General features: G+C 35.3%; 3 protein-coding genes across 4 annotated transcripts; all 3 read left to right on the forward strand.

Moving 5' to 3' along the window:
- The first annotated feature begins 1736 nt into the window (after positions 1–1736).
- LOC127241101 (protein IQ-domain 26-like) lies at positions 1737–3393 on the forward strand. Of its 2 annotated transcripts, none has more exons than XM_051260001.1 (4): positions 1737–1823; positions 2157–2513; positions 2580–2750; positions 2841–3393. In XM_051260001.1, the coding sequence occupies exons 2-4, from the start codon at positions 2160–2162 to the stop codon at positions 3327–3329; spliced, it is 1014 nt and encodes a 337-aa protein (XP_051115958.1). In that variant the 5' UTR covers positions 1737–1823; positions 2157–2159; the 3' UTR covers positions 3330–3393. The 2 variants fall into 2 exon arrangements, with proteins under 2 accessions (XP_051115958.1, XP_051115963.1); XM_051260006.1 differs by lacking the exon at positions 1737–1823 and adding an exon at positions 1905–1999.
- A 3903-nt stretch (positions 3394–7296) lies between these two features.
- Positions 7297–9223, forward strand: LOC127239237 (protein CHUP1, chloroplastic-like). The gene is made up of 4 exons (XM_051257305.1): positions 7297–7450; positions 7533–7612; positions 7688–8239; positions 8390–9223. Exons 1-4 carry the CDS (start codon positions 7297–7299, stop codon positions 9221–9223), a joined length of 1620 nt encoding a protein of 539 aa, XP_051113262.1.
- A 586-nt stretch (positions 9224–9809) lies between these two features.
- On the forward strand, positions 9810–10706 carry LOC127239244 (uncharacterized). The gene has a single exon (XM_051257316.1). The coding sequence runs from the start codon at positions 9810–9812 to the stop codon at positions 10704–10706; it is 897 nt and encodes a 298-aa protein (XP_051113273.1).
- The last annotated feature ends 588 nt before the right edge of the window (positions 10707–11294 follow it).

The following is an 11294-nucleotide window of genomic DNA, read 5'->3' on the forward strand; positions in this document are numbered from 1 at the left end:
TATAAGTTTAATTATTTTTACTAGCATATTCTTGATTATCTATTAATTATATCTATTCTAAATTCATGTTTCTACCAAAACACCCTGGGACAGAATTAGTATAATTTTAATATCAAATTTAAATAATTTTTTTTTATACTCAACAAAAGAAAAACCTTCTGAGTTTGTGCTTGTTTGGTTGTATATATATATATATTATATTGAAAATCAATATAATATAAATGTTATATTATTATATAATGTAACATATGTTATTTTTTTTAATAAAGATCATATTGTCATTCCATGAATAGGAGTATTTTCAATTGAAGTAGAAAATAAGTTACCAAATTTCCACTTGCTCTACCAATTATTATATTATTACATAAATATGGCGTTGATATGAATTATGCATATTAAATACTATAATTTATATTTATAATGAGAAATAGTTAAATATTAGGATAATTGGATTGGATTAGGATTAGGATTGAACTTGCTCTTGTTATTCATAATTATTGTTAAATGATCGTTATATACCTAATACATAGTCTATCAATAGCTAAGTTACTTTACAATATCATAGGTTTGTCACACAAGATTTCACTTATTAGGCTGGATTGAATAATTCAGCATTAGATTAATACAAGGCCTTTTTGGGCTTCGGAATTCGGCCCGCTAAATAGAAAATGGGCCGAATAAGAATATACATTAGGCCCAATATCTTGAATTAAAATTTTCTAGATCGGCCCAAAATGAATTCACACACCAGCCATGAAAGTGAAGAAACGACAAATGATCTTAATCTTTGTTTTTTCTTGCAACAACTTCAAAAATTCAAACTTAATTCTTCCAACAACAATCACATCAACTGACTTTTAACTCTCTCTCTTGATTTCTCTCTCTCTCTCTCTCTAACTCCCGTCATGGCTTCAATCAAGTTACCCAATTTCTTACCCTGCCACTCTCTAGGCTGAAAGGATATTAACTTCACCTTTGTGAAAATCAGGAAATTTGAAAATCTCCCACAACAACCCTCCTACGCTGTCAAAATAAGATTTTTAATTTTTTTTTACATCCTCAAGATTACGCCTTGATTGTTTCCACACTATGTTGTACTGTCTGTGTTTCTGTCTACACATTAAATAAATATATACATATATTTTTTAATTAATTAATTTTCTGGGTCGACGAGATTCTTCCTTCTTCTCCTCCTTCCTCCATGAGATCTCTGAACTGTACGTACAAATTAAAACAGATATGGACTGAAGTCAACATGTATAGGGTCCCAAATCCCCACAAGATTTGCCTCTGTACGTATGTATATATATGTATGTATATGTATATGTATATGTATATGTATATACGATCTTTTTAGAGGCAGTACAACGGAGGAATCCCATTCAGCTGGGCAACTTTTGATCTGGTAATTCTGGGTTTTATTTAATGTGTAGAATCATGTGGGCTCAACCTCCTACAATTATTTATATATATTTATATAATTAATTGATCTGTAGTGTTTATTCTCTTGCCTGAAATGAAGCATTTATTGTCATAAATTTTTATTATTATTACATATATTTGCCAACAGACATTAGGATTAGATGTATAGAGATTGATACGATGGTGCAGTGGGAAAAAGATATTCTACCATATGATGTCAGCAGCCTTTAAAACATAAATATATATATATATATAGATACAGATATATGCTCTCACACACATCTAAGTTGTGTTTCTAGAGAGAGAGAGAGAGAGATTGCAGCATTTGATGTTAAAAGGGGTATTTGAATTTGAGTTGGGGTTGTTTTTTCTTGAGTGACTTTTAAGGAATAAACACTTGAGTATGTTCTTATTCTTTCTTCTTCTTATCCATCTTCTTCTTCTTCTTCTTCTTCTTCACTGAAATTTGAATTTCTGACCGACAGTTTTCTGGAAGCATGAATTTTGTGAGAGAAATGATTGTGTTTTTTTCTTCTCAGAATGAGGGAGGGTTAATAATCAAATCATCCTCTGCGTGGTCTGATTTGAATTTCTTAATGATGACCACCATTAAATAAAAACTCCATCTTTTTTCAATTTTTAATCTGAATCAAACCCCTTTTTTTAATTAATTAACTTCATATGTTTATCTATATATATATATAATTGTTTTCTGTCTTCTTATTACATTACAGAGAATGGGAAGAGCCACGAGGTTTCTCAAAGAACTGTTCGGAATGAAGAGAAGAATTAAAGACGACAGTTCCAATGGCGTCGACAAAAAGGAGGAGAAGAAGAAAAAATGGGCCTTTGTCAAACCCGGGAAGGTTTCGTCCGGGTCGGGTCGGATCCCGCCGGATTTCGCCTGGCCGTCCTCGTTGGAGCAGAGCAAGCACGCAATTGTGGTGGCGGCGGCGACGGCAGCCGCCGCCGACGCTGCGGTTGCCGCCGCCAGGGCGGCGGCCGCCGCCGTGGCGAGGCTGACAGGTCACGGCGGAGAAGCTCGGTTTGCCGCCGCCGTCAAGATTCAGACAGTTTTCCGTGGATTTCTGGTAAAAAAAAATATATATTTAATACAATTCAGACACGAATTGATTTTAATCCTCGTGTTCTTCCAGGCCCGAAAAGCCCTTCGGGCCCTGAAAGCCCTGGTAAAGCTGCAGGCCGCCGTCCGTGGCTACATCGTACGGAAACGCGCCGCCGCGACCCTGCACAGTATGCAGGCCCTGATTCGGGCTCAGGCATCCATCCGGGCCCGACGCGTGTCCAACACCCAACCCGAAGTAGCAGTTAAAAAAAACCCTGACCGAATATTTCCAGGCCCGATTTCCATTTAAAACATCTCATCCTAACAATGTTTTTTTTTTTTTTTTTTTCAGGACATCAAAACCAGCAACAATTTTCACAGCAAACGTCTGGATCCAGGCCAAATCGAGATCCCGAAAATTGTCAGAATCGACACCTGTAAATCCCGGAGGATGAGCGGCGCCGGAAATGTCGCCGCCGGCGATCACCATTACTGCTACAACACAATGTCGTCCCCGCTGCCCTGTCCCGTCCCGACATCGGCATTATCAGATTGTCACTGGGAATTTGACTCCTACAAGTTCGCGACAGCACAGAGCACGCCGAGATTGTCTCAGTCGGACAGGATCGTCATCAATTCTCCGATCACCGAGAGCTTGTTGAATTATAATTACCCTAATTACATGTCTAATACGGCGTCGTTTCGGGCGAAGGTTAGGTCTCAGAGTGCACCAAGACAGAGGCTTTTGGGGAATGAAGCAATGGGAAGAAGAAGCAGTTTCAGTGCTGTAAGAATGCAGCACCAAATGCAAATGCAAATGCAATTTCATCAAGTTCAGTAATCAATTAATTAAAATTTTCACGATTTCTTACAGTATTGGATCTGTAACTGTAAATTCATTTTTGTCTGCATTCTTCACTTTGTTTTTTTTTTTTTTTTTTTTCAAATAGTATTTCTTTTTTATTTAAGGTATTTATATAATTATTGAAACAATTACATGTTTGCTTGGTTCTAATTTGAGGTTGAAATTTTGATTTAAACTTTAGTTAAATAGTACTTTAAGATAATATTTTGAATTAAAAAGTATAATACAATATTCTTATTAAAAATTGTAAATATTAAATAATATACTTCAAATTTAAAAAATCATAACAAACATACATTGTACTTTAAAAATTGCGTTCAAACAAGCATTTCCAAATTTATTGAATAAGCATTTTTATGTGAATTATAGAGAATTGTGTAGATAATATAAAAGTAATAAATGTGTATGGTATATTACTTTTTTTTTGAAAAAAATATGTTACAAATTTTTTTATTGAAGAAACAAGCCCTTGTTTTTTAACATTTTATTCGTTATATTATTTTATTTTCAAATTCAACTTCCATCCAAACTTTAGAGAATACGTCCATCTTTTAAAAAATAATAAAAAATAAAGATATAGGACACAGATGAATATCCTCTTTGACTCTTCTCAATAAAAAATAAAAGAAAAGATTTTGGATGTGTTTAGGAAAAATAAAATAAAATAAATGTTTATATTGTTAGTTATTAAAAAAAGTGTGAAGTTATATTTTAGAATATTTTATAAAATAAAATACTATTTTATATGAAAAAAATGGTATTGATTTTATTTTTTTATATTTAATAAGAATTATATTTTATAAAAAAATTAATATATTCTTATAAAAAAAAATTATAAATTTATACATAATAAATAAATAAATAATGGAAGTTAGAGAGAGTGTAATTTGTAAATGTAAAATAAAGTGCAAAAGCCACTGACTTGAAACCCCTTTGCTGCTGACTCCCTTTTTCTCTTATCACAGAATTTGAGAAACAAAAAGAAAAAGTTTAGTTAGAAATTTCATTACGGCATGGAGGGATCTCTTCATTCTTCAAATTTGTGGCCTTTGCTTTTTTGTATTTTTTAAAATTGTTTTTGTCATGTCGAAATTACAATAATTATTATATAATCCTTCCGTCCCAAAATTATAATCTTGAGTTGTGTTTGACACAAGATTTAAAAAATATTGATATTATATTGATAATGAGTAAAAAATACGGGTAAATTTTTTTTTATTCTTGTAAGTGTATTATTAGTGTAAAAAATATTGACAATTGTGTAATAATAATGAAAAAGTAAATGTAGTTTTATAGTGATATGATTATTTATGAAAATAAGACTATTGTTTTAAAACGGACAAAAATTATAAACATAACTATTGTATTGAAACGGAACGAGCACATAAATATGTATGTAATTGTAAATATTCAATTAGTCCAGCAGGCTCCCTAGAACAAAGTTATATTTGAGCACCAATACTTCAAGAAATTTGAAAAAAAAAAAATGCATAGAGGATAATAAATATATTACTCCCTCCATTCCGCAACAAGTGTACCGCAGATCATTTTTTTTAATATTAATATTATATTAGTTTGTAGTAAAAAGATAAAAATATTTTTATTAGTATGGTGTAATATAAACGTAATAATATTTGTGTAATATATTGTAAGTGGTAAGAATATTTATTATATTAGGTAGATGATACAATTACTAAATTAGAAAATTGTACCATTCTTTTAGAATAGACAAAAGTAGAATAAGATATCCTTCTTGATGGAGTATTTATATTAATATAATATAAATATGATACAAGAACGAACAATACACATTATATTCATACATATATATATATGGCACATGACAATATAACATATTCTTATAAAGTACATGATATACTTATATATATTATATGATATATTCTTATAGAGCATATAACATTGTTATAATTTTCTCAAACAAGATCGATTCAAAAGTTTAGAAAATATTATTAAGAGTCTATAAAACAATTAAAAATTAAGAAAACAAATACTCTTTCCTTCAGCCAATTTTATTTTTTATTTTTCTTTTTAGTCTGTCCACTCAATTTATCTTATTATTAATTTTGGCAAAGTAAAGAAATCAACATTTAATTATTATTATCAATTCAACAAATACCACTAACTTTATTATATTTTTTCTCTTCATTTACTTTACTTTTAGCTAAATTTTCAAAAATACTTTCAACTATCTATCATTTTTTCAATAAAATACTCCCTCTATCCCAGAACTATAGTCCGGGTTGTGTTTAGCACGAGATTTAAGGAATATTGATATTATATTGGTAGTGGGTAAAAAGTACAGGTAAAAATTTTTTTTGCCCTTGTGAGTGATTAGTGTAAAAAGTAGTGGCAATTGTGTAATAATAATGAAAAAATAAATGTAGTTTTATAGTGATATGATTATTTATAAAAATGAAACTATTGTTTTAAGACGGACAAAAATAGTAAACATGACTATTGTATTGGGACGGAGGGAGTATTTATTTTTATTAATCTTTATGCCGTAACCAAGAGGGCTAATTTTAACGGAGAGAGAGTATATATATATATATTTTTTTTTAATTTCACAAAGAAAGTCTTATTTAATTAATAGTACAATAAAGGAAATTTCAAAAATAAAGATAGGATGTGTTTGATTTAATTTTGATTTTTTTTTTTTAGGGAACAAAATTAATAAAGCACAGAAATTATTGTGGCCATGAGATTTACCTAGAAAGGTCCAACATTTCTTTACTTTTATAATTAATAGAAATTATTTTTATAAAGAGGACATGGGAAAATGGGCTGTTTATTTCTTAAAGTAGAACTGATAGAATGTCTTTGTTAGCTTTCTTCAATAAAAATTTTACCCATTTTTTTTTTATTTTTTTTATTTTTTTATTTTTCACACATACTTAAATAGTAAAATGGAATTGCGTTTCTTATTTGGGCTTGACAAATTTGGTTGCGTTTACATACGTTTTAAGAATACTTATAAAATATTTAGTTGATTTAAGAAAATAATAGAAGTTTAAAAGGAAAATAAATATTTGCTGCAAAATAAATAAAACAATTAACTCGAAACAAATAATATAAAAAAAAAAAGCAAAATGAAACAATATTTATTAGATGAATAAAATATAACATTTTTAGGTAAAAAATAAAATTGAATTCAATATTCTTAAAGAGAATTTTCATGAATATACAAGTTTGAAAAATAATAGATCTACCCTTCCTTTTTATATAATTGTCACAAAATATTAACAAGTTTTCTTGACATATATATATATATATACTTTTTTTAATTTACGTTTCTAAATATAATTTTAAAATTATTTCAAAGGAAATATAAAGGAAAAATAATAGTAATGAAAATTTTTAAAATTATATCACTTAACAAATTATGTCAAAAGTAAATATAACAAATATATATATCTTTTCTATAAAAAAAAAAAAAGAAAAAAAAAGGGGGAAATTAAAGAAAGAAAGAAACACGCATTATTTGTTGGGCCTTCTCTAAGCTATTGGGCTTGGTAAGCAGGAAGGTGGGCTCGAAGCCAGCAGGCCCAAAATCCACTACGACGTCGTTTCAATATTTTATGCTGCGATGATTTCTGGCCGTGGATTATGATGTGACTGAATTACGACCGTTGGATTACGTAGTATTTTATTTTTTTTGGGGATTTCGTACGTTAAATCTTTTTCATTAAGGATTCTGGGTGGGTAATTACAAGCACCGAATAATTGTAATGATTAGAAAAGATTACGGAGATGCACACCTAATCATAATCACAATATGATTATTAACAAAGAAATACGAAAAACAAGAAGAAGAAGAAGAAGAACATTTCATTGTTCCTGTCCCGCCCCTTCAATTTCTTAAAATTTCATGTTTTTCGACATGTTTAAGGAATGAAGTGCTGACAGGATGATGGGCCTGAAAATGGCGGTGATGGAGAAGAGGGATGTGTGTTTAAGGTTCAATGTTGGTGTCGCCATGGCCATTTCTGTTGGTGGAATTGTTTATGCTTATTTCACCATCAAGAAAATTAGGAAAAGGGCCAATGATCATAATAAGAACCCTAACCCTCCTCCAGGTCTGTTTAATACAATTTCGATTTTGTTCTTGCTTCGATTAGATTGATGATGTAATTGAATAATTAATAATCATCCCCACAGGCAATTCAAAGGAAAATGATTCAAGAAATGACCAAACTGTTCATGACGACGATGACGACGACGAAGATCTTGTTTTTCTGGTAATTAATCAAATTTGGATTATGACAATGTCAAGAGCACAAATTTTGACACACAATGCTGATGTTCATTCGCAGGATTCGACTCTAAGGAGAGTTTACTCGCATAATTCGATCGGCCGGCGATCGTACTCCGGCGACGGCGACGGCCTAATGTCGCCGGATTTCGATAACCTCATCGACGAATGCAACATTGTCGTCGCCGAGTGTCGTAAGAACAGCAATGGCATCTCGGAGGACGATGACGACAAGGATCGTATCTGCATGCAAGAAAGGCTTGAGATTAGGCTTCACGACATGGAGGCGAAAATCGACAATTTAAAGATCGAGTCTTTGGCGTCGTGTAATCGGAGGCTCGAGACGCAGCTAGCCGCGTACGCGAGGCTCGTCGCGGAGCTTGAAGCCGAGAAGGCGAAAACGAGGATGTTGCGGAAGAAGATCAAGATGGATGCCGAGCGAAACAAGCACCACGACGGGAAAGCGCTCGACCACGACGAGCGGAAAGAACTCGAGGATCGGCTGGCGGAGATGGTCGAGGCCAATCAAGCTTTGAAGCAAGAAAATTCCGAGTTGCTTCAAAAACTTGACTATGTCCAAATGCTCGCTACCTCCGCGCTTGAATCCGAGGAGGTAAGACGGCAATTGCAGTAATCATATGTTGTGTTAACGTGTGTATTCAGTAGATGCTTCTATGTGTTGTATAAGATTATGTCATGTATGAAATCAACTGTAGCATGTGTTAGTTACGTAGCTTTATTGATTTCTCGCATATTTGTGTAGGTGAATGAGCTAAAAGAAGAGAGTCGATGCATAAAGCAACGGAATGAGGACTTAACAAAAGAGATCGAGCGAATCCAAGCCGATCGATGGTCGGACATCGAGGAATTAGTGTACCTACGATGGATGAACACATGTTTACGGTACGAGTTGAGAAGTTGCAAAGCCGACGTTGTCGAAAAACCGACCCCAGACCACGTCGGGAGCGCACTAAGTCCCAAATCGGAGGACCGGGTCAAGCAACTACTCATCGAGAACGCTTTCAAAGAAAAAGGCCCGACCGATATCACGGATGTCTACTCCGAACGCGGCTCCTCCTCATTGCACTCGTGCGTCACCGACTCTGGCGACCAAAACGAAGCCTTGCCGGCAGACTCTGCCGACAAGACGATGAAGACAAAGGCAAAGGTATTTTCCAAGCTTAAGAAACTGCTGACAAGAAAAGGGAATTCTCGTAAGAAATCGAAGCCTCTAGAAAGAGCCGTGTCCGTCGACAACATCGCTGCCACATACTCTGGCTCGAGCGTCGACGACGCCGTCAAGTCGTGGCGGAACTCGTCGGCGGCGAGCTCGTCGCGGCTGTCGTTCGACCTGCCGAGGACAAGCTCGAGGAGCGGTAATAATTCACTGAGGAACAGCGATGTCGGCTCCACTTCGACTATTACAAGGATCAATTCGCTGACGGACGAGGAAGAGACCGACTGGCCGTCGCCGGGAATGTATCAGCAGCAACGCCATGACGTGAAAGATGAGCTCCTGAAATACGCCGAGGCTCTGAAAAACGCCCGCCCCGGCCGCCCACCGCCGCCGACGGCGGCGGCGGCGGCGGCACGGTGAACTGCAGCGTTAATTTGTCTGTACATATTTATGTCGCCTGACCATTTTACGGCTTTGTTATGTTCACTTCTCAATATACACACAAATTTTGCCGTCTAAATTATTTTCACTATTAAAAAAAAAAAAAATCTCAAACATTTTTCTTAAATAAAAAATCACAAAAGCATATGATTCAATTAATTTTTTCACACCTCAGATCATGTAATTATATTATAACATATAAATTGGCAAACTCTATTAATTTGCACCAGCAATCAACCGAAATTATTAGTTATATAAATTTAATAATTATCAATATTGCATTTACCAAAAAATAGTTATCATCCCATCCTTTCTTTCAGGGGAGCCTCTCAATTTCCAAAATTCCGAAAGCCTCCCCACAGAAATCCAAAATTACAATTACACACGCCCGGTTGCCCGCCACGTGTTCGACGAAATGCCCGAACGAAAGAACATTGCATCTACAACGTCGTCCATCACAAATCTCCTCCACGCATCACCCAGACAACGATAATTATCACCATTAATTATTTTAATCCCCAATCTTAAATCGACGTTTTTTTTTGTTTTTTTTTTTTTTTCGGTCATGGCTCACGATCGTGGGTCGTTGGCTGCCAATTCGCCGGCGGCCTTCGGCCAGAAGCTCTGCAAAGATCCGACGACGAACAAAACCGCTCAAGCCACGGTCACGTGCGTGTACCGTGCCAGGATCGCCGGCTTCTGGCGCAACGTGACGGCCTTGTGGGGTAAGAATTTGATGAACAATACCCTCAGCCTCTCCATCGACGCCGTCGATAATGCCGCCACCGCCGCCGCCGCCGCCGCCGTCGTCTACACCTGCAAGATCGACCTGAAGCCGTGGCATTTCTGGACAAAAAAAGGGTCCAAAGCAATCGAAATCGACGACGGATCAATAGTCGACGTGCACTGGAATCTCCGATCGGCGAGATTCTCCGGCAGCTGCCCGGAGCCCTGCTCCGATTACTACGTGGCGATTGTCTCCGACGACGAGGTTGTCTTATTATTGGGAGATTACAAAAAAAAAGCCTACAAGAGGACGAAAGCGTCGCCGACGTTGGTGGACGCGAAATTGTATTATAAAAAAGAGAATCTTTTTGGGAAGAGATCATTTTCGACGAGGGCGAGGTTTAACGGTCGGAAGCCGGAGCACGAGATTGTCGTGGAGAGCTCAGCGTGGGGCCCAAATGACCCGGAAATGTGGATAAGCGTCGACGGGGCGGTGGTGGTGCACGTGACCAATTTGCAGTGGAAGTTCCGGGGGAACGAGACGGTGGTGGTGGACGAGGAGACGGTGAGAGTTTTCTGGGACGTTCATGCCTGGTTGTTCTGCGCGCCGGGGACCAGTTATGGGTTGTTTATATTTAGGTCCGGCGACGGCGGCGGCGGCGGCGGCGATGGCGGCGGTTGGGAGGAGGATTCGTTGGGGTTTTGCCTGTATCTTTATGCGTGGAGGATTGAATGATTGTGTACATTCATTATATATAATTCTATTGTGAATTTGTGGAGGTTTGATTTTAATATCTATTTTGATGGGAAGGGATTGAGAAATTTTTTTGTTAACCCGAGAATATGCATTAGCTATTTTTCGAGTGTATTTTGGGTAAATTTTTGGCTGAATTTATAGTTCTGATATGGTAAATCTCATTAGTCGAATCATGTAAGGTAGACGAGACCTGAATTAGGATATGTGCAGTGGTTTCATCTCTTTTTTAACGATGAAATCGATTTTTAAGTGAGATTCTTTTATAGGTGGTTGCTATTTTCGAATGTGTTCATAATAAACTTTTGATTAAACTTAATAATTTCGGCAAAATAAACTTTTGATTAAACTTAATAATTTTGGCAAAATAAATCATATCAAATGAACCATAAGTAGCTGATACGTGGTGATAACTGAACGAAATACTTACAGTTTGATACATAATCAATTATCTATCTCTTTTTCAAACAGTCGAATGGATTCGATAATTAATATTCCCCTTTCTATCAATTTTGTAGGAGTGGAATTTTTCCGAATCAACATTATATCCAAACTCATTTCTTTTTCTTT

This window comes from Andrographis paniculata, unplaced genomic scaffold, assembly GCF_009805555.1.
Source record: "Andrographis paniculata isolate CXL003 unplaced genomic scaffold, ASM980555v1 Contig18END, whole genome shotgun sequence".
NCBI classification, from domain to species: Eukaryota; Viridiplantae; Streptophyta; class Magnoliopsida; order Lamiales; family Acanthaceae; genus Andrographis; species Andrographis paniculata.

Bases quoted from the DNA above. Each gene is read 5' to 3' on its own strand.
- LOC127241101 (XM_051260001.1), top strand. From the start codon at position 2,160: ATGGGAAGAGCCACGAGGTTTCTCAAAGAACTGTTCGGAATGAAGAGA. The intron at 2,514-2,579 runs GTAAAAAAAAAT...GTGTTCTTCCAG, and splicing joins CAGTTTTCCGTGGATTTCTG to GCCCGAAAAGCCCTTCGGGC. The intron at 2,751-2,840 runs GTTAAAAAAAAC...TTTTTTTTTCAG, and splicing joins ACACCCAACCCGAAGTAGCA to GACATCAAAACCAGCAACAA.
- LOC127239237 (XM_051257305.1), top strand. From the start codon at position 7,297: ATGGCGGTGATGGAGAAGAGGGATGTGTGTTTAAGGTTCAATGTTGGT. The intron at 7,613-7,687 runs GTAATTAATCAA...GTTCATTCGCAG, and splicing joins ACGAAGATCTTGTTTTTCTG to GATTCGACTCTAAGGAGAGT. The intron at 8,240-8,389 runs GTAAGACGGCAA...ATATTTGTGTAG, and splicing joins CCGCGCTTGAATCCGAGGAG to GTGAATGAGCTAAAAGAAGA.
- LOC127239244 (XM_051257316.1), top strand. From the start codon at position 9,810: ATGGCTCACGATCGTGGGTCGTTGGCTGCCAATTCGCCGGCGGCCTTC.